The following is a 27,086-nucleotide window of genomic DNA, read 5'->3' as shown; positions in this document are numbered from 1 at the left end:
CTGCATCCCTAAGGCACCATGTATTCAGAGTCTCATTGAGATGCAAATGATAATGGATTCTAAAACATGAACAGTCAACCCTAACATGCAACTTTATTTAACTTTTAAAAATAAAATGAAAAGTGACATCAAACAGGACTAGGAACGTAAGAATGTTAACCTCTCCTCGACTGCTTTTTGTAATCAAGTGGAACAGGGTCCACTTTTCCATGTTTCCTAAACTGGGGAGGGGAGAGTAACTGTACTTTGAAAAATATCAGGAGGCCTCTTGCATTTTCGCATGACTTAGAAACGGAAGCCCTAGCTGCTGTTCGTTCTGGTCTCCCTTCTCAAGGATGGTTACAGAGCAGACATCCCTGAAATAGATAGTATATTCCTCTGGTACAAAGCACAGGTTTGGATTTTTAAACGAAAACATGCAGAGTAAAAGAAACAAAACTTCCGTGTACCTGTGGAGGGAAGTTCACTGTGGAGATACCTGCATAAACCTTACTAGACAAAGTTTTAAACTAACTTTAGAAGCAAGCACAATAATACTTAAAGGAAGATCTGAATTGTAAGAAAAAAAATGTTTTGCATTGGATGCTGCTATATATATGTATATATGTGTCCAATATAAAATGAAGATAAAATGTTTCCCTGAAAAAAAAAATATCAGGAGGCATTAATTATAGTAATTTCACAAATAAAAATTGCAGGTCCTAATGCCTTAGACAGTAATACATTAATTGTACAACACATTTGTTAACTCACTCTCAGCTACAAGGGTGTCATTTGGTAGGCCATAAGTTGGTAGACCATAAGTTTGAAGGTATTTTGTATTATACCAAAGAACTCTGAACAACTCAAGTATACTGTACAACTACCGGGAATCGTTTTTTACAGCAGTCCATCGGCTGCTTACAGAAGAAATCTAGTGTTGAACTGTTTCAGCAGTTTCTAAGAAAATCCTTGCCAGGTAATTCTTCAGCACTTGAACCAGGATATGAGCGCAGACTTTAACCTGACTCCACACATCACAGCTGCATCAATGCGCTTTTCGAAATTGGTACCTGGCGTCCTGCTATAAAAGAAAATCAAAAGTAAGATATTAGACTATGCACATTTCGAGAAAAACTTCTTACCTGCTGAATGGAACCAGAAAACTTACTGAACAGTTCCCTTTTTAATATCTGGAACATTCCCCCTTAGAAGACCTTACATGTTAGGGACTTTGAGTAATGAATTATAATTAATTACATGTGCATCTCTACACTGGAAGGAGATTCTACATTAATTCTAGTAGTCTGTCCAAAGATGTGTTGCAGGAAAAGAGACGCGTTCTATTTCACTTTATGAGTGCAGAGCAACTGGAAACTTCTTTCATATGTTGGTGGAATGAGAGGCTTTTGTTGTTGTTGTTGTTGTTGTTGTTTTAAATAATTGGGCCCAGAAAAGAGAGTAACAGATGACTCCCAATTAGATTCCACCTGTGAAATAGGGTCCCTTTAAGAGAAAGGAGAGGATGATCCTAGGAGGACGCCCTAGAAAGAACCAAGTTGCTCTGTTTAAAGGAACTATTGACCATGACCCTGATCAATGCAACTTGCCCTCCCCCAACAAATTCCCTGCAGACCACCTTGAGGACCTAAAGGACAATTCGTAGAACCAAAATTTATCTTGGAAGGGTCTTAGGGCGACGATCTGGTGGGGGTGGGGAAGGTCCAGGGACTGCTCCTAAACCCACAGTTACCCGGAAATCCTTTTTCCCTGGAAGCATGTTTACTTGGGGTGACTGGACATCTGGCTTAGAGAGTGGCAGGAGGCAGGGTGCTGAAGGTCCCTGAAGCCCACCCTCCATTTGCCCAGCATCTACTGCCCTGCCAGAGCCACTGAGCCTCCACTCTGCCCAAAGTGGGCAAGTGAGCTCTGTGGGGGCAAGTGGAGACCCCCACAGTCACCGCACCACCCACCCCCTTGTCTCTGCTCTGTCCTGGTCCGTGGTGACAGCCCCTTCCCTTCCCAACTCCAGGGCTGGCGTCCAGTGCTTCTCAAACTTTTCTATACCAGCCACGATGGCTGAGGAAAGCAGAAAAAGATCGGGGGACAAGAACTTCCAGGACTTTCCATTTTAAAAATACGTTTTGTTTTTTTCTTAAAAGATGCATGCGAGTTGGCCATCCTACTCCATAATGCCCACTTTAGTATAAGTCGGTTTAAATGACCTAAGAGTTGAAAGATCTTTCAGCAAAACCCAGGCTCAGGCAGACGCACAAGGTCAGTCTGTGGCCACACAGCCCAGCCCAGCACTGGTACGTCCAAGGGAGGGCAAAGTCCAAAGTGCGGAGGTGGACACCTGACACCACAGTTGACCCCACAGAGGGAGCCTCACTTTTTAACTAAATGCCAAGGGAAGAGATCAAGGGAGGGGGAAGTTGGGTGGGGAAAAATTACATATTTCATAAATACTCTAGAACTTTAATCTTCAGGCAATCCAGATGAGCTTTTTCTCAGTTTGTCCAAATTAATGAGTTGCAGCCAGGAGCGTCTTTCCCTCACTACCTGCCCTTTGCTCCTTGACCCACAATTGACCCTTGCCCGGCAGTTTAACACAAAAAGAATCATCTATTCAGAGTGTCAAGTTTCTTACCATATCTTTTCTCTTCCAGTTGTATTCTTTCTTGGTCATTCGAAGGCCAGTCTTGACTAAGGCAAACCAAATACATGCATTGAACAGAAAAAATACGCATTAGGAATCTATGAGCAAAGGCAGCAGGAGAATGTTCTGAGGCACAGACCTGCTCTCTCCCTGCAAGTCCGCCCTCTCCCTTCCCTTCTCCCTGCCAAATGAACTCTCTCTCCGCTTTCTTCCCTTAGAGGATCGTCATGGGCTCACAAAAGCCCAATACAGGGCTGACGAAAACCCAGTGATCCTCAGATCTACAAAAGAGAGATTCTTAGGCAAATGTGCCTGATAACTATCAGGAGAAACTGCCGGAGTCAGAAGTTTTTAGTCAGTTTAAGGCCTGCAGACCTCCCTAAGCTACACAGGTAGAATTAATCTATGTTTGCTTGTATGATTATCTAGCCCCAAGTAACAGAAGTATAGAGATCTCTGCTAAATGTTGTGTTTACATTTCTGATAACATAGACAACGTTAAAGTTCCCAAATAAAGGCCTTGTCCTCTCCAGCCTTTGCTAGGCCTTGTTATGGGAACAACTCCTCAGTTCTTCCACCCTCTGGTGAGGAATTATTGACTTCTGCCATCTTCATGATATGCATTGGCATGTTCCAGATTCTGCAACATTTAGATTGTATCAATCTCATTTCAGTACTCATGTCTTTTTGTTCTTCTATCATAGAAGCACCCACCCCAGATGCCTCTGCAACCTGCTCTTCCCAACCAGACTTCCACCTTGGACCCCTCGATTGACCCGATTTTTAAAAAAGGAACTCCAAACTGCTTGCCCCTCGCTGCTCCCTTTCAGCTTTGAAGCAGCCAGAATAATCGGCGCCCCCTTTCTTTTCCTTAGAGCAGTTAGGAGTTCCTAAAGCTTAAAGGGGGGAATGAAGACAGAATTAAGGACAGGTAGTTAGTGTAGAAATAGGGGATCGGGTCAATTCGAGGAAATAAAGCCATGAAGCCATCTGCCTCTGGAAGTTGGAGACTGCCCTGGAAGTGGGCTGGGTAAGGGCAGGAGGGAGCGGTGTGGACTGCAGCAGCCCAGGAGCATCTGTCCCCTCTAGAGACCCGTGATGCACTCGCTAATCGACTGGTGGGAATGAGGGCAGATCTTGTACTGCACGAAAAAAACGCAAAATCTGCATTTTTAAAAGGTGAGACTGCTGTTTCCATGTGGCAACTAAAGTTAGAGTGTTTAAGAAAACAGGAGTGCGGCTCTGCCAGGCGGGACCTCACTAAGAGTGTGTGTTTCCCTCGGATAAAAATGATTCCCCAGGGCCTGGTGGAGGCGGAGGCCTCGGGCCCAAGAACAGTGGGGCCTGGGGCGGGCTTCCTGGAGCGTGTGTGATCTGACTCAGTCGTCCTCAGGGCCCCCAGGGGGCCGATAGCAGGCCCCGACCTTGCCGTAGCCCCGTGTTCCCAAGTGACTTGGAAGCAGCAGGGTCCAGACCTCAAGGGACTGTGGGATGGGGTAATGGTCATCGACCCAGATGCAGACAGGTTCCCCAAATCATAGTGCTCCCTCTGACCCCAGAACAGGGTGGAATGGGAGCCGAAAGAGTGCCTGAGGTCGGCACTGTTGCTGAGGGAAAATGGCAGTGACTTATTTAATGCCCGTCTCTCCTCCTCCCCAGCTAGCACTTGGCTTAGTGCCCAGCACACAGTGGGGTTGCTTCCTACGAGAATTATGCAAGTGAGAAATGGTGACCTACACGCACTTTAATAAGACCTCACTTTCTGCACACAATTGGAAGTCGGGTAAATCCTTCAGATGAACAGTTGGCTAAGAATTGCGGCATGTTAAGTCGCACACCCTGGGACGGTGCAGACTGGAGCCACAGATCAAGGATGGCTTCGAACAGAAAGAGCCGCAGAGCCCAGGCCAGGGAACGGAGGGGGAGCAAATCCTGTTCCGTGTGTGATCAGGCACAGTGAATCCCAGCGTGAAGGGACACGAGAGGAGCGTGTGCTGGCGCTGGGGCAGCGGGAGAGCAGGTCAGGGGGCAGGGCGTGCCAAGGCGGGCGAGGCTGGCGCGCCTCGAGCGCCTCGAGGGCATCTCCTGCAACAGGCCTGCCCGCCTGGTCTCGGGAGGACGCCCAGCAGCAGGGTCCGCAGGCACCGAGCGCGGTGACTGTGGCCGTGCGCCTCCGCGGTCCGGCCTGGAGGAGTGGATGGCTGGGTGGGGGCGCACGCCGCCTGCGGCTCTAGAGCACCCCCACTCCCCACCTGGCCTCGCGTCCCCGCACCGGGCACCAGGGCAGGCCCAGAGCACAGCGGGAGCTGCCCTCCCGTCCAGGGCACGGAGGGAGCCGCCAGAGGAGGGGAGCCAGGTGGTCACAGCGTCTCCCCGAAACCACGTGGCGACCCGTGTCGCCGGGGGCACTTCTGACGGACCACAGCCTGCCACGCCCCCCTGGCCTCCTCAGGATGATGAGTCGTAAATGCTCCTTCACAATGACTTTCTGCCGCAGCAAAGTCCTCCTTACCCATGACGTTGGTGCTACCGTCACTTTTGGTAGGCTCCGCCGCGTGGATTATCAGCAGCTTGCTCACATCTGCAGTTCCCTGGATCTAAAGAAGGGGGAAGAAAAGGCAAAATGGTGCAAAAGCGCATGCGTTGATGCCTAGGTTAGCTGCTTCCCAACTTGTCCCCAAAAATTGAAGAACAGGCCAGACCTGGAGCCAGGTCTCCCACCTAAGCTCTGTCTCTTTACCTTGAAATCTCCTTGGATGATGTTTCAAGAGGTCATAGACAAGCTAATTGTCTTCTGTGTATAAAAACCAGAGAGGAACTTCCACAGCTTCCTTGCAGCTAGTCTGGGAATCCCCAGCCAACAGTGGGCCACTTTCTCTGCCCCGGTGAAGATCAAGGCTCAAGCCAGCCCTCCCAGGATGCAGGGCTGCCTTCCTCTCTCTGGTCTGCCTCCATGCACCACAAAATCTGCCTCCCAGAACGCAAGCCAATGACAAGCAAACTGCAGCTCTGTTTGCAAACGCTGCATGCTGTCTCAGCTCTTAGCCCTCACGCCACCCCGGGGAGATGGCTGCCATCATCACCCTGAGGAGGACACCCAAGGTCGGAGGGTTAGGAAGCTTCCTGCGCTCACGCCTCTGGTTGGACAGGCACCAGGTTAAGATTTAAATCCCGGGCGGGCAGGCCTGCATCCTCACATTCAACCCAGTTATCCCACTCCTCAGTTTAAACCCTAAGGACTTAAAATCAGCATACTATGATAACACAGCCACATCAATGATCATAGCAGCTCAATTCACAATAGCTAGATTGTGGAACCAACCTAGATGTCCTTCAATTGATGAATGGATAAAGAAACTGTGATATATATACACAATGGAATATTATTCAGCCATAAAGAAGAATAAAATTATGGCATTTGCAGGTAAATGGATGGAGTTGGAGAATATGTTAAGTGAAATAAGCCAATCCCAAAAAACCGAAGACCGAATGTTTTCTCTGATAAGTGGATGCTGACACATAAAAGAAGTGGTAAAAGAATGGAGGAACTTTGGATTATGTAGAGGGAAATGAGGGGAGGGGTGGGGGAAGGAAAGATGGTGGAATAAGACAAACATTACTACCCTATGTACATGTATGATTACACAAATGGTGTGACTCTACATTATGTCCAACCATAGAAATGAAAAGTTGTAGTCCATTTGTGTACAATGAATCAAAATGCAGTCTGTAAAAATAAAAATAAACGAAATTTTAAAAATACAATGAGATACTACTACACACTTTTAGAACATCTAAGATTTAAAAGCCTGAAAATACCAAGTATTGGAGAGGATGTGGAGGAACTGAAACTCTCATACCCTGCTGGTGGGAATGTAGAATGGCACTTCTTTGGGGAATTGGAAGTTTCTCTGCGTTAAGTAGACGCCTGCTTTGTATTCCAGCCATTGCTCTCCTACATATTTACCTGCGATGTGAAAGCGTACGTCCACACAGAAGCATGAACCCAGACCCTGCCGGCAGCTGTGTCTGAACAGCCCCCTGAACAGCCCCCTGAGAGCCAACAGCAGGTGCACGGGAGATCTGTGCTCATCTGTACATCGGGCTACCGCTCAGCATAAAAACCAAATGAACTATGAATACATTAAAAAAAATAAAATAAAATCCAAGTTTGCCTGACTCCAATCTTTGGTCTCTCAAGCAACAAGATGGGAGGCAGGTGGCCCTTGCCTCTTATTCCCGCCTTGGCAAAGCTGAGGAGATCTCCATTTCCTTGCACAAGCGTTCAAGCCAGGCCCAGGGGTGCACACCTTGCTGCTCCCCCTCAGGAGGCTGAAGCAGGATTGCGAGTTTGCTGCCAGCCTGGGCAACACAGCGGGACCCTGGCTCAAAATTAAGTCAACAGGGAGGGGCCGAGACCGAAGCTGAGCGACAGAGCACTTGCCTAGCCTGAGAGAGGCCCTGTGTGCCCTTCCCCAGTGCTGAAAAAATATATGTATAGAAAATATTGTTAACTACTTTAATCCTCTGAATTACTGAAATTGTAATCACCTCCCATCGTCTCAACAGGCAGAAACGTTCTCTCCCAAAGAGAAGAAACTTACCACCAGGTGAAAACAACGTCAGCTCCGACCGCCTCCTGGTCCTCCTCCCTCTGGGTCCTACCCCGCCATCCCCCAGGGGTCCCGCAGCAGGTGGCGTGGACCTTTCCTGTCCCTCTTACGCCGGGGGTTCACACTTCCCCACCCTTAGCTACACGGGCACGGAGTGACAAGGCAGCCGGAGCCTGCTCTCAAGGTGCACCTGCGGCCCAGGCAGGACAGCACGTGGGCAGCCCCTTCTCCAGCAGCCCCGCCACAGGGAGGACCCCCGAGCAGGCGCCATTGCTGCACGGCACCCAGCCCTCCCAGGCACGGTGGGCCAGCGGAGAGCGGGCAGATCCCAGGCTTGGCTCGGCCTCACACCCTGTGGCGGAACAGGCCATGGAGGACACAGGCCCTGGGGACATGTCACTGTTGGGCTAAGGCCAGGGGAGCACTGCAGGGTCTCTCCAGGTTGGACTTCTTTTTGAGGTTGGTTGAGTTTATGTTGTTTGTTCTTATTTTATTTATTGAATTTGTTTTCTTTCAGTATCTGTTTTAAAAGTTTTATATATCTTTTAACTTTTAATCAACACATAATAATCATGCACATTTGAGGGGTTACCGTGTGACACTTCGATACGTGCTTACGTGGTGTAATGGTCAGACCAGGGTAACTGGCGTATCCATGACCTCAACTGTTTGTCATTGCTTGATGTTGGAAGCATTTGAAACCCTCGCTACCTGCTATTTTGAACCACACAATTAATCATCACATGAGCCACCCAGCACCATGAGCAGCTACTGGCTCTGTAGGAATGGCACTCCTCACCTGCTCACAGGTTTTAGGGATAATGCAAGGTGCCAAATACGGTTCCTCCGTCTTGCTATTAATCACACTGCCATACACGATGATGACGAATTTCATGGTCACGTTATCAATAGTCATTTCGTTGTAGCTTGATAAAGTCTCCACATAAGCGTGATTGAGCATCACACACTTCTGAAACGTTAAGTCCTATGACAAAATTACATTTTTTCCATAAATCATATGAACTGACACATGGTATCAAGAAGAAAATGAATTCATGGATCCGAGTTCTTCAAGGGTGTCAGAGGCCTGCGGACCCGGGTAGCAACAGACAGATTAATTCAGCCTTCAGAATGGTCTCCGACACTTCCAGCGTCGAAGGCTTCAGGCTGTTGTCCTGTGTCCCTGGACGTGGTTGCCCTGCCCTGATCCAGGACTCTCCATCAGCTGGAGCCGGGTGGGCAACCACGCCTCGTGGAATTTCTATTTGCACAAAAACCAGTCTTTGTAATTCATGGGTCTTATCTAGCCAGGAGCAAACATCTCACCTGAGAGTGGAGCAAGCAACAAAAGTCGAGACCAAATACAGCAGGACAGAGTCTGAGTCCCGCTTCAGACCCAGAATCGCACACATCAGAGCTGGAAGGAAGCTGGTGGGGGTGAGCTGAGCCCCACCGAGCTCTTATGTTGAAGCCCAGCCCCCAGGACCTCCTAATGCATCCTGTGTGGACACAGGAGTGGGGTGGAACCCTAGTTCTAAATGACTGCTGTCCTCATCAAAAGGAAAAGTCTGGAACAGGACAGAGTGCATGTGAAGATGAAGGCCTAAATGTTGAACATCTCTAGCAATTAGAGAAATGCACATTAAAACTACACTGAGATTCCATCTCGCTCCAGTCAGAATGGCAGTTATTAAGAATGCAAGTAACAATAAATGTTGGCAAGGATGTGGGCAAAAAGGTTCACTCATACATTGCTGGTGGGACTGCAAATTGGTGCAGCCACTCTGAAAAGCAGTATGGAGATTCCTCAGAAAACTTGGAATGGAAGCACCATTTGACCCAGTTATCCCACTCCTTGGCCTATACCCAAAGGACTTAAAATCGGCATACTACAGTGATACGGCTACATCAATGTTTATAGCAGCTCAGTTCACAATAGCTAAGCTATGGAACCAACCTAGGTGCCCTTCAACAGATGAATGAATAAAATGTGTTATATGTACACAGTGGAATATTACTCAGTCTTAAAGAATGAAATCATGGCATTTGCAGGTAAATGGATGGAACTACATCATGCTAAGTGAAATAAGCCAGTCCCCCCAATCAAAGGCTGAATGCTCTCTCTGATGTGCAGATGCTAACACACAATGGGGGGGTGAGGAGAGAAGAATAGACGTTCACTGGATTAGACAAAGGGGAATGAAGGGAAGGGAGGGGGATGGAAGTAGGAAAGATAGTGGAATGAACAGGACATAACTTCCCATGTCCATATATGAATACACCACAGTGAAAGTCCACATCATGCACAACCACAAGAATACGATCCTAATTAGAATAATATAGACTCCTCCATGTATGTATAACATGTCAAAATACACTTTACTGTCATGTGTATCTAAAAAGAATAAATATTTTTTAAATTAATTTTTAAAAAGGGGGGGGTGAGATGAAGGCCTGAAGCAGTCTCCCTCACAACTGAGTGGGAACCAGCTTTGGGGTCGGATTTCTAGCCTCCAGAGCTATGAGACAATACATTTCTGTTCATGCCTCCCAGTCTGACACTTTGTCCCAGCACCGCTAACAACCTAATACAGGAACCTGGACACATCTGTCTGACGGGGCGGTCACTCCGTGGGAACATCTCCAGCCCCAGGAGCCCAAGCTCTCTGAGCTGGCTGGGTGCCAGTCACTGTCAGACGAACCAGACGCTTCCTTGCTAAGGGTACCGGCAAGACTGGGGCATCAAAACAAGAAAATTGGCAAAATTGCATCTAAACTTCTGCAACCAGCAAAAAATCTTAAAAATAAGCCATTTAGGTTTGAAAATGCATGTATATTTTGAATTCTGCGAGTGAGAAGAAAGTGAGGGGAGAATACAATCTTCTCAGTGCCCAGAGGTTCTAAGAGGTCCTAAGTGGCTAGAGGTTTCATAGAAAGAAAGAAAACACAGTATTAAATAGATTCTCTGGGGAGTGAGATGGACAGTAAACGGTTATTGTTATTTCTAATGCTTTATGTATGTCTTTTCTCATTTATTGAATAAATTTGCATTGCTTGTGGAATTTTAAAAATCATGAAGAACATTCACCTTATTAGTAAGTCAAGTCTGTATTCATTGGTCCTAATTCTCCCCTCCAGAGTCTCAAATCAGACTCTAAAATTTGTCCAGGGAAACAGAAGGGTCCCAATCTCCCTGCCCTTCCGCTATAGTTATTCCAACAGGCCCACAGGACATGCTAACTTCTTAACCCAACGTCACGATCCCAGTTCTCAGTTCAGTGACATGGCTGAGCTCTGGTCTGTCACTCCCCAGACCCTGACTCTGGTGGGGGTGAGGATAATTATCCAGTAGGGCACAAACACGGGATTGCAAAGTGTGCCTCTCCAGGGACAGACCGGAACCACCCCTCTTGGGAGGAAGACTTCAACAAACCCTTGAAAGGTCAGGAGGTCCATGTTCACACACTGAAAAATACGGACGAGTGCTCGTTAGCTCAGTCCGGTCCCAGGGCGCTGGGCGCGGGGATCTACCTATTTCACATCTTCTGAACCTGCTGTCGTTCCACAAGCAACGACTGCAGGTGGCCTGGGAGAACTTGGCGGGGACAGGAGGTTTGAGGACGAGGGCGGTTACCGTCCTAGCAATCCCTCTTTGGAAGATCAGACACAGGCTTCCCTTCTGTCTTTGGAGAACACGAAACGCATTTGGTGAAAGCTGCTGTAGCCCCTAGAAACTGGTCCCCGGGGATGGTGCCCCTTACCTCGTCAGCGAGGCTGGATTCAAAGTACTGACAGGCGGTGCTGAGGGCCAGCTTCAGCCAGATCTTGTACTCCAGGGATGGCCAAAAGACATCGAAGCCTTCGTACAGGTCCTCCAGGGAGATAAAGAAGGCCTGAAACGACAGGGACTCACAGCTAAGCGGCAGGCGCGTGGCCAGCCTGACGCCCGCAGACTCCCTCTCCACCTGGTCAGGAACGGTCACCCCAGCACCACTGTGGCACGCTGCCCTTGAAAGGTGTCTGTGTCGTGAACAGTCGTTGGCCGTGCAACAATGACAAATTGTGTGGCTGAATTAAAGACCTAGACCTCATCACAGACCATAAACGGACACGTGGAAGAATATGGTTCAAGAGTCCAAGATCTGGGAACTGAGGTCCCGGGAACTTATTCGAGTGTCACAGCAGGTCAGTTCAGGAGCCGGTTTCCAGAGGCAAACTGCTCACACCCTTTCAGAATTCAAGTCGGAGGGAGGGAAAGAAATCACTCAGCTAGTGACTGGATCATGCCTTCTGCCCTTCCAGAAGTGAGGAGGTGTCAAGTTTATAAGGCAAGTTCCCTTCTGCTCCTCCACCCCTAAGACCGGCTTCCTCTCTGCTGCTCCCAGCAGCCCTAGCAGGTGGGGGACTCTGTCTGAACAGAGGGTCAGACTGCCCATTTGTTCAACTGATCACCTCTGACTTGGCTAGTGGAAAATGGCAGGAAGGAAATTTGAAAGCAAAGTAAAAATTCTTTAGAAACACTGCTCTCAGAATGGTGATCATTTATTGAGCACCTATATGTGGCGGCTCAGTGTGCATATTCTAAAAAGGCAGGCGTTCCCTCTACTGAATGAATAGGGACAGGGAGACCCGGGGAGGTCAGAGCGCACAGCCAGGCCAGGCCAGGCAGAGCCGGGCAGGGGAGGCCGGAGTCCGCGCCCGGAGAAGGGCTTCCTCACCTGCAAGGCGGTTTCGCAGATGGCGGTGTACTCGATCTCGCGCTTCAGCAGGCAGCTCAGCTCCCCGATCACGTCCCCGCTGGTGCAGTACTCGGTGAACAGGGTCCTGTCCTCCTTACCAGCCCGCAGACTACTGTCTATTCCGAAGGTGGGGGACGAGCTGTGCAGCTGCGAGGGGACAGAACCCCACTTCGAGCAGAGCGGTCAGGCCCTGGAGGGTCCCAGGGAAGGGACTGAACCCTGGCCGTCCAGGCCAAGGGAAGGAGGGGTCGCCTTCACCGAGGCCCGGCTTCCTGCCCGGTCTCCACCCCGGAGCAGAGACTGAAGTCTCTGCTAGAAGAGAAACAAAATAGGCCCCTCCCGAGGGTGAATGGCAGACCCGGCCCTTTCCTGACCGCCCCTTCTAACTACAGGAACCTCTCCATTTCTCCAGCACCGCGTGCGAACTCCGCCCCGGGCGAGCCTCCCCAGCCTCCGCCTGGGAAACTCCTCTGGGCGCACTGCCGGGACCCCACGGCGGAAATCCCACGCCTGACCTTGAGCCAGGGCCCACGGTCAGAGGCAGGTGCGCTAACAGGCCCGTCTGAACCACCTGCGGCCCGTGCGCACCAGGCGTCTGCAAAACGTGACTGACGCCACGTCCGGATGCGGGTCCCACCTCCGAGCTAGCCATTGTACAGAACGAGGCTTCCCCAGGCTCCCGGGCCCAGGAAAGCCCCAACTCCAAGCCACTTCCCGTCTCGAGCACCTTGGGTTAGGAGCGCTCCGCCTGCACAATTTGTTTCTGGTCTGTGGCCTTCTATTTCAGCACCAGAGAAAAGCTCGGCCAAGGCAGAGGCCCAGAATGAACGGTGCCTGCGCCAGGGTCGGAGCCAAGTAAGTATCTGTTGAACGAATGACCCGCGCTGCTGAGGAGGAGGCCAGGTACTTGAACCCGCACCCCAACGGGGTGTGAAATGTAAGTCGCGGTCTCCTTGTCTGCAGTCCCCACCAGACCCCCTCTTCCCAGGACTGCCGAGGAAGGAGGGGGGCTGTCCACCAGGTCACACTCTCAGGCAGGGACTGTGACATCAGCTCAGCCGCAGACATCGTCCACCAACAAGGTTCATTTGGAAAAGAGATTTTGACAGAAACTTGGACTTTCTTAGTTCCTAAACTTCTCCTTATGTTACAATTATATATTTCAAAATATGACTTAAGAATCAGTAGCTCCTTACACTTGCCATTCCTGAAATGATCAAGTAGATTCCTTGTGGCATTTCCCCTTCTCTACAAATGACATCTCCATAGTCAAAATAAGCAAGTTTGGTTCTTTCCTGAATGGAAAGAAAAAAGGACAGAGAGAGAAAGAGAAAGAGAGAGACGAGGGGGAGAGAGAGAGAGTCAATACGAAATCTTCATTGTCTACTTTTCTAGATAGAAGTAAGATTTTAAACCTAAAAATTGTTCTCAAGTAGCATAAAAACACAAACTGTATTCTTGGATTCTTAACTTTAACATAAATAACCATGTCTTTATTTTAGAAATAAAGAGACAAGCGAACAAATTACAAATTTTGTGATTAGTACCTAATACAATAAATGATATAAGTACCCAATAAAAGCTTTATGGGATTGATCAGTAAATTACTGAATGAAAACATTTTTTAGCCCTCATTTGGGGCTTGGGCTATAACGGTGACCTAAACATATTCCCTGCCTCCAGAAGATCTTTGGTTAGGTTGGGTAGACACCGACAGAGTGTAGTGACAATGTCAAAGGAGACAGAGGCAGGGTACCATGGAACAGTGCAGAAAAGGCCACAGGACCTTGCCTTGGTTGTTCTGAGACCTTTACAGACGAAGGGAAGCGTACTAGATGAACAGTCTCTGGTATACATAGGATATTCAGTAGCTGTTTATTGAAAAGGTCCAGATTCCTATAGCAAGAAGATGAACTCCGGAAAGTGCCACAGTCCTCACTGCTCCCTATTGCACTACACCACTTGGTTCTGCTTTTATCTTATCTGCCTGGCCCTACAGGAATCTAAATTTGACATCCTTGGTAAAAAAAATATGTTTCTTCCAGAGTACACACCTGGAAGTCTAGCACTCTATAACAAAATAGAACGCCGTTGGTAATCAGCAGGAAACACAGATGACTCATCTTGGGAACATGAACCATGGTGAAAAACTGTCTTTGCCCTTTAGTATCATAAAGTAATACTCTGCCTCTGGCTTTGCTGGGCCTCTGTTTTGTTTTTCCTTGAACTGGCCAGTATAGGATTTCCCTTTGAATGTGCTTCTATACATTAGATAATGCAAAAAAGTGGGGGAACGTATTTAATATTTACATCACCCGAGCCAGACAGAAGCGTTACCTTGAAGAACTCGATGAGAACATCTTTATTTTCCATCCAGATGATATTAGGAAGGTACTTGTCAGGAGTAGGGGGTGGGATTGCCATTGGAAAATTATTCAGTGCTTTTATTTTCGTAAGAAGTACCTAAAAACAACCAACCAACATAATGGTGATCAGGTTCCGTCACAGAAAATGGGCTCTAGGTAGACCAACACCCTCAGGAACACTAAATAAACTGCAGGTTTGACCTTGAGTCCGCTCAGCTCCTCCCATCCAAGCTGCCATTCACTGGCTGCGGGCTCCCCACCGATCTTCACAGATTCTGAACCCGGATGGACCTGCCTCTGCATGACCCACAGCTTGGCGCCTAGCTCGTCTTAAGCTCAGATGTCCTGATCTTGCGTGGATTGCCCCCCCACCCACTGTGGCCGCCTCTCCATTCTTGTTCCTGTGTGCGGCTCGCTTCTCTAAGGCTTTCTAACTTGGGGGGATACAGTCCTGGCCTGTGGCCTCTGAGAAACCTCTTTTCCAGCAAGAGAAAAATCACACTGTCCCCCCGATTCCCGTGGCACTGGCACGTGGAACCCACCACACTGTACTGTCACTCTTTCTCCTTTTCTGTCTTACTTGGCTGTTGTTGGTTGGATGACTAAATGACTGACTGAAAAACAACCATGGACCCTAGGGGTCAGTGTTGTATTCAGTAAGTATCCCAATTGCAGGAGTCCAGAGCACTTAGTAGGTCTCCAGCATGTATTCCTCAATTGCATTGAATAAACTTCCCCATGTCCTGTGACCTGGGATAGCCAATAAGCAGGAATTCAAGAGGTGCCTGTTGAGTGATTGACTTCCAACACACCTAAAGGAACAATAAGTCTCTGCTCATAAGAGGTATTGCTATTTATGTTAATTAATGGGCACCGAGCATCCAGTTGTCTTATACAAACTTCAGAAGGGTTCATTTAAAAAGAAGATACAAAACAGAAGGTGAGAGTGTCACTTGAGGAATACTACAAAATATTCCTTTCTTCCCTCAGGCAGCATGAAGGAGAAAAGTGTCCCTTTGGTCCCTCCCTGTGACATTCATTCCCCCATTCACTCTTCTCTGAGGCCACCAAGAAGGGACTGAGTCCAGCGGGTGACCACGCACAGCGCAGGTGTCCGTGGCTGGGCGCTTTCGTGTCCCCAGGGCCAGGCTCAGGGAGCAGCATGTGCAGACACTGGGGCAGAACCCCGCTTGCCTGGTGTGTGCGGGGACGCAGACCCTCCCGTGGGAGGAGAAGCAGCTCTCAGGAGGCACAGATGCAGTCTGGGCGTTAGATGGACAGAGAGGCAGGACCAAGCATGGCTTTTTCCCTGAGTCTCGCATTTCTAATTTTTTTGCGAGTACATTTACAATTTCTCTAAAGTCCATTTTCTCCGGCTACCTGGTTAGGCAGTCCTCCTGCTCCTCTCCTGGGGGAAGCCGCGTCCTCCCTGACCCCCAGCAGCACACACACACACAGGTCGGTTCCCCCCACCACGCAATCACGTGGCTGCCACCTCCAGTGCCACCGTCAGTGGGACCCGACAAACACACTCCACATCTCGATGGGGGAGCAGAGAAACCTCGTGGGTCTAGAGCGGGAGTCAGAGGAAGGGGCCTCGGAGGGCAACCCTGAAAGGAAACGGAGCATCCGAAAAGCCTTCAGGCGTTAGTCAGGTCTTTCCAGAAGCCTGGCCACACGGCCTGGCTCCCTGGGATGCTCCTCGTCCTCTAAATAAACCCACCAGCCCTGTTTCCTTACTAAGCTTAACTCGGGTTAGTTTCTGTTACTTGCATCCAAGCAGCTTTGACTGATGGGCATTGGTTGCACCAGAATTAACCAAGTCTCCAGGCAATCGCAGGGGTCAAAGCTGCCGGTGAACACTCTTTTCCAATCACCTCACTCATTACTTCCTGTTAAAGAAATTACGCAGGCTGGCGTCCCGGGCGGGTGGAAGCAAGCAACACGGAACTGCTTCCTTACCTTATTCATCTCGATGCCCTCGTGCTCATCAATAATGCCTCTTGACCTAAGGAAGGTGAGATTTTTCAGAGCTTTAGCGATCACGTTCCGGATCGCCTGCTTGGTCTTCAAAGCAGTGACCACATCGCGACCTTCGTGTTCTATGAGTCCTGAGGAAATTAAACTCGGTAAGCACGCTATTCCATAAGCGCCGTGATAACTGACGCTGGGACGGTGATTTACAATTTCCAAAGTATTTCCACAAGATCCTCCCGTCCCATGTCACACAGAACTCGCGCAGCCCCCAGCAGCTGCGAGGACAGCACTCTGCCTTGCTCTGGGGTGTCTCCACGGCCCCCTTACGACACACCTCAGGGTCCAGTGTTATTTTCACTGACCCCTCTCGACCTCCAGACTGTCGTTTCTGTTGGCCGGGTGACTACATGAAAAAATGGAAGAATGAAAGAGGCCCAGGACTTTGGCCGCTGGGTCTTTCTGCTTTAGTAAGTGTGAGGAGTCGTGGGTAGAATGTGAGTCAGGGTCAGCTGTTCCCTGCTGCCGCCTTGTCATTCTGTCACTGAGCACAGGCCTTACACACAGAAGGTTCTCACACGTCTTTTCACTGAAATGAGCTGACCAATAAAACGAAGTTAGGCTTGAGTGCCAGGTGCCCCGGCTGGAGCGCTAGCTCACCACCTCTGGGCCTCAGTTGCCTCATCTGTAAAATGGTGAGAACAGTGTTTGCCTCGGGGAGTAACTGTGAGGATTGAGTGAGGTACAGCACATAAAGCGCTTCAGAGTTGGTGACCTAGTGAGCCTTCAGTCAACAGCTGCAATAACCATATGGAAACAGACACCCCCTTTTAAGGGACTGAGTCCAGAAAACTGTAATTTCCAAACTGATCTAAAACCTAACATGAAGCAGCCATTCCTAAGCCTCTATTCTTTAAAAGCACAGAAATCAAAATCTGCTGATACATACATGGCATCAATGGGTGCTGGGTTTTCTGAAACGGTGCCAAAATATTTTGACCCATCGTCTCCAGACTCACCCTTTCATTTATTCGACCATGTGCTTCCTGTTTTGAATTGGAAAGCACCCACACGGCATTTCACAATGTGGTCATGCATACAACGTCGTCTTTACTGACAACTTCCAGGCACTAAGGGCCCCCCTGTGCCAGGCCCTCACCAGGTGAGTCTGCACCTCCCGAGAGCCCGGCGTGGCCCACACGAGGAAAACAGACCCAAGATGCTCAGCATGAGGTCCGTGAGCTCCACTGTCTGCTTCAGAAAGTGGAGTCACTGAAGATGCTCAGAAATACTCTCCTTGCAAGCCACCCTCCAGGTGTCACAGGTAACTAACCCAAGCCTGGACGCAGAATAAGCCGTGGACACTGAAATTCTCAACTGGTGCCTGGGAAAGTTCCCCTCCCTTTCTAGTCAGCTGGTCTTGGTGAATTTGGGGAGCACCTTAGCACTGTCCACTCCTGCCTTTTGAATTGTAAATGAGTTTCCCTAGGATCTAACTACTTCCCTTTGAAATGTAAATGCCCCATGGATGCTCCAGGCCCAAGACTAGAGATTTTTTGAAGGCTTTGTAAAAGGAGCCAGTTCTTCCCCTTATCACTCTGTGCTTCCTGCCTGAAACCCCAGGCACAACTATGTACCCTTTAGACTAGAACATGTCTAACACTAGTTATAGCCTCTGAATGTCGTGGAAAATCAGTGATGGGCGCTCAGAATTTGGAGTGTGATGTCCTCTGGACCCGCAGGCGTAAAACAAAGTTTGGCGCTCTCCTTCCCGAGTGCCGCTTGCTGTTTCTCGACCGGTCTGTTTCCCGTGACGCTGGTGCATCCTTGCAAAACCAAAATAATACAGCGATCCTGGGTCCAGGGAAACTGTCACGTGTCTTTTTCTTCAGGATTCTGACCTTACCACTCGAGCACACTGCCACTCTTCCCCTTCTTTCTTCTACACCCCCACAGCAGGACCACTGTCTACCGGCATGTGCAGACGCACCACCAGACTCTGCCCTTTCCAAGGATCATGGTCTACCCGTCTTTGCTTTCCTATCCTTGGCCCATTACATGCTCAGTAAACCCTGGTTGCCTGAATAAATAAAGGAGTGAGCGAGTGGATGAAAGCAAGAACTCAAATTTCTTTGGTTAAATGATGGGATCATAAGGTCTGATTTCTCAGATACTTCAACTACTTACCTAGTTCTTTAATAGCTTCTTGTTTGTTTGTTTCCAAAATTTCATATAATTTCTGTAAGAAATTAAGAAAATCATTCATTTCTTGGTACACCAAGTGCATTTCCGGATTTAAATTCTGATAAGAAGTATGGGCGAGGAAATCTCCATTTCCTTTAAGAGAGATCTTCAGCTCAGTTTTTCTCCTCTGGTCAATTCTGCTACTTTCCTTGGGTTGAGATTTAAATTGTAATCTCAATGCAATCTGGATGTTGTGCAGCCAGGACTTTTCATAGCTATTGTGCCTAAGAGATTTCAAAATGGTTCCCTGTGCACCAAGGAGAATTCTCACCAGCAGAGCCCAATTTGGAGATGCACTGAGTAAGAAGCTATTCAGGGAGCCAATCTTTCGGCAGCACAAAAATAAGTGTAATAATGGGAAGAAACAGTGTCAATTAGATCACGTTCCTACAGGAAACTCCTCAAGTAACTAAAGAAGTAGCTGCACTCAGAGGCTAACCAATCTCTGAAGTAGGAGTCTGTTGGAGGCACTGTTCCCCACAAAGCCTACTCTAGCTTTGAGTCCTTCCGGAGCGTACAGTTGGCCACACCAGCAGCCTGGCACAGTACAACTGAGAGTTCCTTAGAGTTGTCAGGGTAGCAGCCTCTGAAACTCTGCACTCAGATAACGCATGACAACTGACCTGTTATCTAAAGTTCAGGAAAGGTCAAGTTTTTGTTGTTTTGTTTGTCTGGGTTTAGAAAAAACTCACATGTAATAAATTCATTTTGAATTTTAAGAATGCAGTATAGAATTTCTTTCAACTGTTTCCTCTTGATAACAATGAAGCAATATTGGGAAGGTGCCAGATTATTCAACTGCCAGTGGTACCAACACACCAAGGTCCAGGCCTGCTTGCAAGGGTGCAGAGACAGCAGCTGGCCCCCTGCAGGACAGGACAGGTAAGGCCTGCTGGAATGAGACCACACAGGAGGCCACATGAACCGGCCCCGCCTGCAGGAGATGACGGTCCTGAAGCAAGGACATGCTGCCGCAGCTTCTGAGGAGTCACTTTCAGAGTAAGCACCAGTTTGATAACTGAGCACATTTCAAAAGCCACCTAAATCTTTGCTGACGTCTCCTCTGTAAAGGTCAAAGGGGATTCCTTTCCTGTCTTGTATGTCACGGTAACTGCCCCCAAACTTCCCCAAAACATTCCTAACACCCTCACTGGCTCTCCTTTTCCTTTCTCTCCTCTTCCTGCTTCTCAAGTCTTTTGCCTGCGAATTGCTCTCTGTTCTTTTTGTTGACTTATCTTTTATAAGTGCATTTTGATCATGCAGAGTAATGGGTTCCACTGTGCCCTGGACAGCCATGCAAATGACACAGTGTGATCTTGTCGCTCCTGTTATCCTCCCTTATCCTCCTTGTGCTCTTTCTAATACAGATCAATCTGGCTTTTCAGTAGCACTTTTAATTTTCTTCTCCATTCTACAGCGTAAATCCACAGCACAGAATTCTGTTGCTCCTTAATGTTTGATCCAGGAAACGCAGGTAACTTCTGGGCCTGTTTCCCTCTGCTGACCTCAGTGAGGAAAGAACCTCGCTTTCCTGGGCTGAGAACCAGAGGCAACCAACCTCAGCACCTCCACAGATAACCGACCTCCAGGCCACACACAGTCACCGTGTCTAGGGATTTAGTAATTGGGCTTTAAATTCATTATTGGGTTTAAAACCAGGAGTTTCAGGCCCTGGGTTCGATCCCCAGCACCACGTAAAAATAAAATAAAGGTATTGTGTCCACCTACAACTAAAATAAAATTTAAAAAAAATTTTTTTTTTTAAAATCAGGAGTTTCGTGTGGGCTGAAAAAACTTCTGATACCGTTCAGCTAGGGACACTGTTGAACACTGGAGGAAAAAACCAGGATGAAAGACAGGAACCAAAAACCACACACAGGAGAATGAACACCAAGAAGCAGAATTAACACAGGAAACAAAGAAGCATTTTAAATAAAGGGGTTCAAGAACATATCAGGTTAATTTTTTAAAAAATGAAACAAGAGAAGCCAAGATGGCAGAATAGGGCTGTTCCAGCTTCCCGTGGCTCAGAGTGGAAGAACGGCCCCACTGGAGATCTCAGCAAACACTCCAGGCTGTCCTGGCCTGTGCTGACCCTGGGGCCCAGGTGGCCCAGGAGAGCGCCATCCAAAGAGCAGGAGGAAGTCGAAAGCAGCGAGGTGGAGGCGGCCATCTGGAGGGGAGGGCATGCGTTTCCCTTTGCGTCTGGCGGCTCAGGCGACCAGCTGAGTTGGGAAACTGAACAGGTGCGGTGAGCACCTCTGGGGACAGGGTCTCGGGAGGCCACGCTCACCCTCGGGGGTGAGGGTCACCATCTCAGTGCCCAGGGAGGCTTGGCACCGGCCTCTCAGGGTGCCCTCCACACTGGCTGGAGGGATCACCAGCTGCTGGGACACCCGTTCGGGGCCTGGCGTCAGCCACCAGAACTTGCCTTTAGAACCCGGGTCAGCTCCACCAGGAAGGAATGCCACTGTGTCCAGCTCCGGCCACTCAGCAGAGCTGGTCTTCCCATCTTCATCTGGCTTTTTGTATTTGTCGATGGATTCATATGTTTTTGTCTTTCCTTGTTGTTGTTTTTTTTTTTTTTTTTAATCCTTGTTCTGTTTTGTTTGAATTTGGGGGTGCTTTTGTTTTTCGATTTGTTCTGATAGTTGGGGGTTTGGGTTACTCCTTGTCTTCTCCTTCAAATTTCTTGATTTCTTTGTATTTGGTTTCAGTTTTTATTTTGTTTTCTCTGTCACTGTGGCCTTTACTTTCTGGCTTTCTCTCTTTTTGCCTTCTGAATACTCCGCCTTTCTTTTGCCTTCCTCTTCCCACCTTCTGCTCTCTGAATGAACTGTATCTTACCATCCCTTAAATGGCTCAGCCTAGGTAACTTCAGTCCCCACCACTCCCGTGGTGGTCGTTAGTGCTGTGGGGGCCATAGACGGTGCCGGGGTTTGCTGCCTACCTGGTTCACTGCTGCTCGCTGTTACTGCTGTGGCTCATTTCGCCTTTTCTGTGATGACCTCAGGGGCTGGGGATCCAGCTCTGCACTTACAGTTCTGCTGCAGAGCTACACTCCAGGCCCAGCTAAGAGACTACCCACAACCGACCCACCGGAACCTCCACGAGTACTTCAACACAGATAATGGGAGAGAAAAGACCCCTAGCCCACAACAAAGCCCCGAGTAGGCATGGCTGGGGGGCCTGAAAACCCGCTCCTGGACAACCGTCCCTACACGACGCAGAGAGAAACAAGCAAAGATCATGGACGCCACCCAAGGGCGGGGCCTCATGCAAGTCATTCGCAAACCCCTCTAGAACACAGAAGAGTAACCACATAGGACGTGCCATGTGTACTCTTCTATCCACAACACAACTGCCTGATCCTCTGGAAGGACCCCACTCTTGCGAGACCTAGAGAGAAAGTGGGATCCTCAGACTCAGGCACAGCATATACTGTGTTGAAGCACACTACTCTCTACTCCCCCCAAAAACAAGTAGCAGAGAAACTATACTCTGAAACCAACCTGGAGATACACTCAACACTTCACAACAATCCAATATCCCAGGACACATCAAGAGAAAGCTGTGCCCTAAAACAACGCTCACACAAAGGTGGAAGAGAACTCTAATCAAACAGATGTGCAAATCTAAACATAGAAGTGCAAGAAATATGAAAGAACAGGGCACATGACATCATGAGGTTCACAGTTCACTAACAGCTGACTCCAAAGAGAAGATTAAATACTGGTCAAAGAATTATTTGCATATTCTGGATATTAATGCCCAATCTGAGGAGCAGGGGGCAAAGATTTTTCTCCCATTCTGTAGGCTCTCTCTTCACACTCTGGTTTCCTTTGCTGTGAAGAAGCTCTTTAATTTGATGCTATCCCACTTGTTTTTTATTTTACTTCTTGCAGAGTCCTGTTGAGGAAGTCAGTTCCTGTGCCAACGTGATAGAGTGTTGGGCCATTTCTTCTAGCAGTTGCAGGGTCTCTGGTCTAATGCCTAGGTCTTTGATTGACTTTGAGTTGACTTTTGTGCAGGGTGAGAAGGGTAAACTTTCATTCTACTACACATGGATTTCCGGTTTTCTCAGCACTGTTTGTTAAAAAGCCTATCTTTTCTACAACCTAGTTTTTGGCACCTTCATCTAGTATCAGATAACTGTATTTATGTGGGTTTGTCTCTGTGTCTTCTCTATTCCATTCCATTGGTCTTCATGCCTGTTTTGGTGCTAGTACCATTCTGGTTTTGTTACTATAGCTCTGTAGTAAATTTGATGTGTGGTATTGTGATGCCTCCAGCTTTGCTTTTCTCACTAAGGATACTTTGGCTCTTTTGGGTCTCTTATTATTCCAAATGAATTTCATAAGAGTTTTTTCTAGTTCATAATACATACTTGCACAAAAACAAATAACCAAATCAATAAATGGACAAAAGTAGAAGATACTTCTCAAAAAAAGAAATACAAATGGTCAACAAATACATTTTAAAAAGTTCCACATCTCTACAATTAGGGAAATGTTAATTAAAACTACATTGAGAATTCATCTCATTCCAGTCAGAATGGCAATTATTAAGAATACAAATGACAGTAAATGTTGGTGAGGATGTGGAGGAAAAAGTACACTCGTACATTGCTGGTGGGAATGCAAATTAGTACAACCACTCTAGAAAGCAGTAAGGAGATTCCTCAAAAAACTAGGAATGGAACCACCATATGACCCAGTTATCCCACTCCTCAATATATAACTAAAAGATTTAAATCATCATATTACAGTGATGCTAAGCTATAGAGCCAATCTAGGTGCCCTTCAACAGATGAATGGATAAAGAAAATGTGGTATATATACCCAAGGGAGTACTGATCATCCATAAAGAAGAATGAAATTATGGCATTTGCCAGTAAATGAATGGATCTGGAGACTATCATGCTTAGTGAAATAAGCTAGTCCCAAAAAGTCAAAGGTCAAATGTTTTCTCTGATATTTGGAAGCTAATCTAAAATGGAGGGGGGATAAAAAAAATAGAAGAAAGACCAGTAGAGTAAACAAAGTGGGGTGAAGGGAAGGAAAAAGGGATGGGATGGGGAAAGACAGTAGAATGAATCTGACCTAACATTCCTATGTACATACATGAATTTACCAAAGGTGATTCTCACCGTCATATATATCCATGGGATACTAATTAAAAAAAAAAACTAAGTAAACAGTAGAAAGATCAGTAAAGTAGACAGAGTGGAACAGAAGAAGGGAGGGTGGGAGGGAAAGGGGAAACACTATCAAGGACTGAATTAGAACAAAGTATGTCAAAATGAATCTTAATATTATGTATAGCTAAAAAGGACCAATAAAAAATAAAAGAGAAAAAGTATTCAAAAGAATGATTATAAAAGACATCAGTGAATTCCCAGAGAACCCAGAAAAACAACTGAATGAACTAAGGAAGACAGTACAGGACATGAATGAGAAATTTAATGAACAGATAGAGATTTTGAAAAAGAATCAGACAGAAATCTTGGAAATGAAAAACTCAATAAGTCATATTTTAAAACTCAGTTTAAAAACTAACCAATAGTCTAAATCAAGTAAAAGACAAAGTTTCAGAGGTTGAAGAAAAGGGCATTCAGACAATAATAAAAAGAAAATAACAAACTACGAATAGGAGAATATATAAGATCTCTGGGACAACATTAAAAGACCTAACTTAAGACTCACAGATCTTGGGGAAGAAATAGATACGAGCTAATTTTATGGAGAATCTATTCAGTGAAATAATAGCAGAAAATTTTCCAAATCTTGGGAATAAGATGAACACTCAAGTACTGGGGGCATTTAGAACCTCAAATAGACATGGCCAGACTTCTCCACCACATATTATAGTTAAAATTCCAAAGATTCAGAAGAAAAGAGAATATTAAAAGCCACTAAAGAGAAATACCAAGTTATGTGTGAAGGTAAGCCCATTAGAATAATAAGAAATTCTAAAGGCCAGGAGCACATGGATGTATTTTGATGTATTTTTTAAAATTTTTTATTTGTTCTTTTTAGTCATATGTGACACTAGAATATATTTTGACATATTATACATTCATGGGTTATAACTTTGTAATGATATATTTCAAGTCCTGGAATACTATCAACCTTGACTGCTATATCCAGCAAAGCTTTCCATAATAATCAAAGAAGATATTAAGAACTTCCAAAATAAGCATAAACTAAATGAATTCATAAACACTAAGTCAACATTGCAGAAGCGACTTAAGGGAATCCTATGCACAGAAAAGGAAAGTAGATACAACCACAAGAACAAAAGAAAGAATTAATTTTACTATTAGAGATGCAAATGACAAATAGGAAAGAATCAAATATTAGAAATACCAAAAATGACATGAATTAGTATATAACTGTCCATAAAAACCCTGAATGTAAATGGTCTTAATTCCCCAACTAAAAGACATAGACTGGTAGACTGGTTTGAAAAACAAGACCCAACTGTTTGCTGCCAGCAAGAAACATATCTCACTGGCAAAGACATACAGACTGAAAACATAAGGAAGAAAAATAATATTTAATGCAAATGGTATCTGAAATCAAGTAGGAGCAGCTACACTCATATCCAACAAAGAAGACTTCAAACCAAAATTAGTCAGAAGGGACAAAGAAGGTCAGTACATATTGGTAAAGAGAACCATCCACCAGAAGAGATAATTATTATAAATGCCTTTGCACCAATTTCACAAAACAAATACTACTCAACTAAAGGGATAGAGAGGCCCCAATACAAGAATAGTGGGTGACTTCAATATCCCATTCTCAGAAAGAAATAGGTAATCCAGACAAAATATCAACAAAGATACATAAGGATTAAATTAGACTATAGATCAAATGGACTTAACAGACATCTACAAAATATTCCATCTAACACCAGCAGAATACATTCCTGTAGCAGCTCATGGAATTTTATCCAAGATAGATAATATCTTAGGCTACAAAGCAAGTCTTAACAAATAAAAAAGTTTAAAACTATTCTTGCATTTTGTCAGATCATGATGGAATAAAACTAGAAATCAACAACTACAGAAACTATAAAGAGACTTAGAGATTGAAAAATGCATCCTAAATGATCAGTACGTCACTGAAGAAATTGTGTGTGTGGAAGAAACTTCTAAGAGGGAAGTTTATAACTGTAAGTGCTATAAACTCATTGCTATAAATTATTAACTTAAAAATTAGATTTCAAATAAATAACCTAATGAAGCATCTCAAGAATCCAAACCAGTAGAAATAAAGAAATAATAAAGATCAGAACTGAAAATAATGAAATAGAAACTAAAAGAATGGTGTGGAGTATTGATGGAACCAAGAGTTGATTCTTTGAAAGATAAACAAGATTGAAAAACCCTCAGTTAAACTAATCAAAAGAAAGAGAGAAGGCCCAAATTAATAAAATTAGAGGTGAAAAGGGGGTATTATAATCACAAGGATTATTAGGGAATAGGTTGAAAATTTATATTCCAATAAGTTGGAATATCTAGAAGAAATGGACAAATTTTTAGAAACAAACAGTCTACAAAAATCGAACAAAGAGAATATATAAAAACCAAATATCTCAAACCATAAGATTGAAAAAGTAATAAAAAGTCTCCCAACCACAAAAGTCCAAGACCAAATGGATTCACTGCTGAATTTTATCAGACCTTTAAAGAAGAACTAACATCAATGCTCCTCTAATCCATGAAATGGAAAGAGAAGGAATGCTTCCAACTCATCCTATGAAGCCAGTATTACCCATACCAAAACCAGAAAGGGACACAACAACAGCAAAAACAAAGAAAAAAAATTATAGACCAACAGCCTTGATGAACATAGATGCAAAATCCTCAATAAAATACTTGCAAACCAAATTCAACAACAGACAAAAGATCATATACCTGATCAAGCTGATTTCATTCCATGGATACAAGGATGTTTCAATATATACAAATCAATAAACATAATGTGTCACACCAGCAGAATTAAGGATAAAAATCATATCATCATCTCAGTAGATGCAGAAAAGCCTTTGGCAAAATTCAACACCTCTTCATGATAAAAGCCCTAAAGAAACTAGATATAGAAATATCTTACTTCAACAACAAAGGCTACATATGAAAAACCCATAGCCAACATCATACTGAATGGGGGAAAACTAAAAGCATTTCCTCTATAATCAGAAATAAGACAAGGATGTCCATTCTCACCACTCCTACTCAAGACAGTACTTGGAATTTTAGCCAGAGCTATTAGGAAAGATAAGGAATTTAGAAGTACAAATAAGAAAGGAAGAAGTCAAATAATTCCTTATTATCCTGTACTTTTAAGACTCTAAACACTCCACCAGATGACTTTTAGAACTGATAAACAAATTCAACACAGTAACAGGATACAAAATCAACATGCAAAACTCAGTGGCTTTTTTACACACCAATAAGGAACCTGCTGAGAAAGAAATTAGGGGAAAAATCCGTTTACCACAGTTTCAA

At 46.0% G+C, this 27,086-nt stretch overlaps 1 protein-coding gene across 1 annotated transcript in view; it reads right to left on the bottom strand.

Annotated features, from left to right (window-relative positions):
* Positions 1-643: 643 nt before the first annotated feature.
* The window catches only part of Slc9c2 (solute carrier family 9 member C2 (putative)), a 71,283-nt gene continuing 44,840 nt past the window's right edge, over positions 644-27,086 (bottom strand). The window contains exons 14-23 of the mRNA XM_047519994.1: positions 18,518-18,569; positions 16,319-16,467; positions 14,328-14,453; positions 13,187-13,285; positions 11,970-12,137; positions 11,013-11,144; positions 8,051-8,236; positions 5,151-5,235; positions 2,630-2,685; positions 644-1,063 (exon numbers count right to left, since the gene is read on the bottom strand). Of these exons, the coding sequence (XP_047375950.1) occupies positions 1,028-1,063; positions 2,630-2,685; positions 5,151-5,235; positions 8,051-8,236; positions 11,013-11,144; positions 11,970-12,137; positions 13,187-13,285; positions 14,328-14,453; positions 16,319-16,467; positions 18,518-18,569 (1,089 nt within the window). The 3' untranslated portion in view covers positions 644-1,027. The remainder of the gene's footprint in view (positions 1,064-2,629; positions 2,686-5,150; positions 5,236-8,050; positions 8,237-11,012; positions 11,145-11,969; positions 12,138-13,186; positions 13,286-14,327; positions 14,454-16,318; positions 16,468-18,517; positions 18,570-27,086) is intronic.

The sequence above is a fragment of the Sciurus carolinensis genome, chromosome 12, assembly GCF_902686445.1.
Source record: "Sciurus carolinensis chromosome 12, mSciCar1.2, whole genome shotgun sequence".
In the NCBI taxonomy this organism is placed as follows: domain Eukaryota; kingdom Metazoa; phylum Chordata; class Mammalia; order Rodentia; family Sciuridae; genus Sciurus; species Sciurus carolinensis.
The sequence above is the reverse complement of the archived record's forward strand: the minus strand, read 5'-3'. Positions and strand labels throughout refer to the sequence as shown.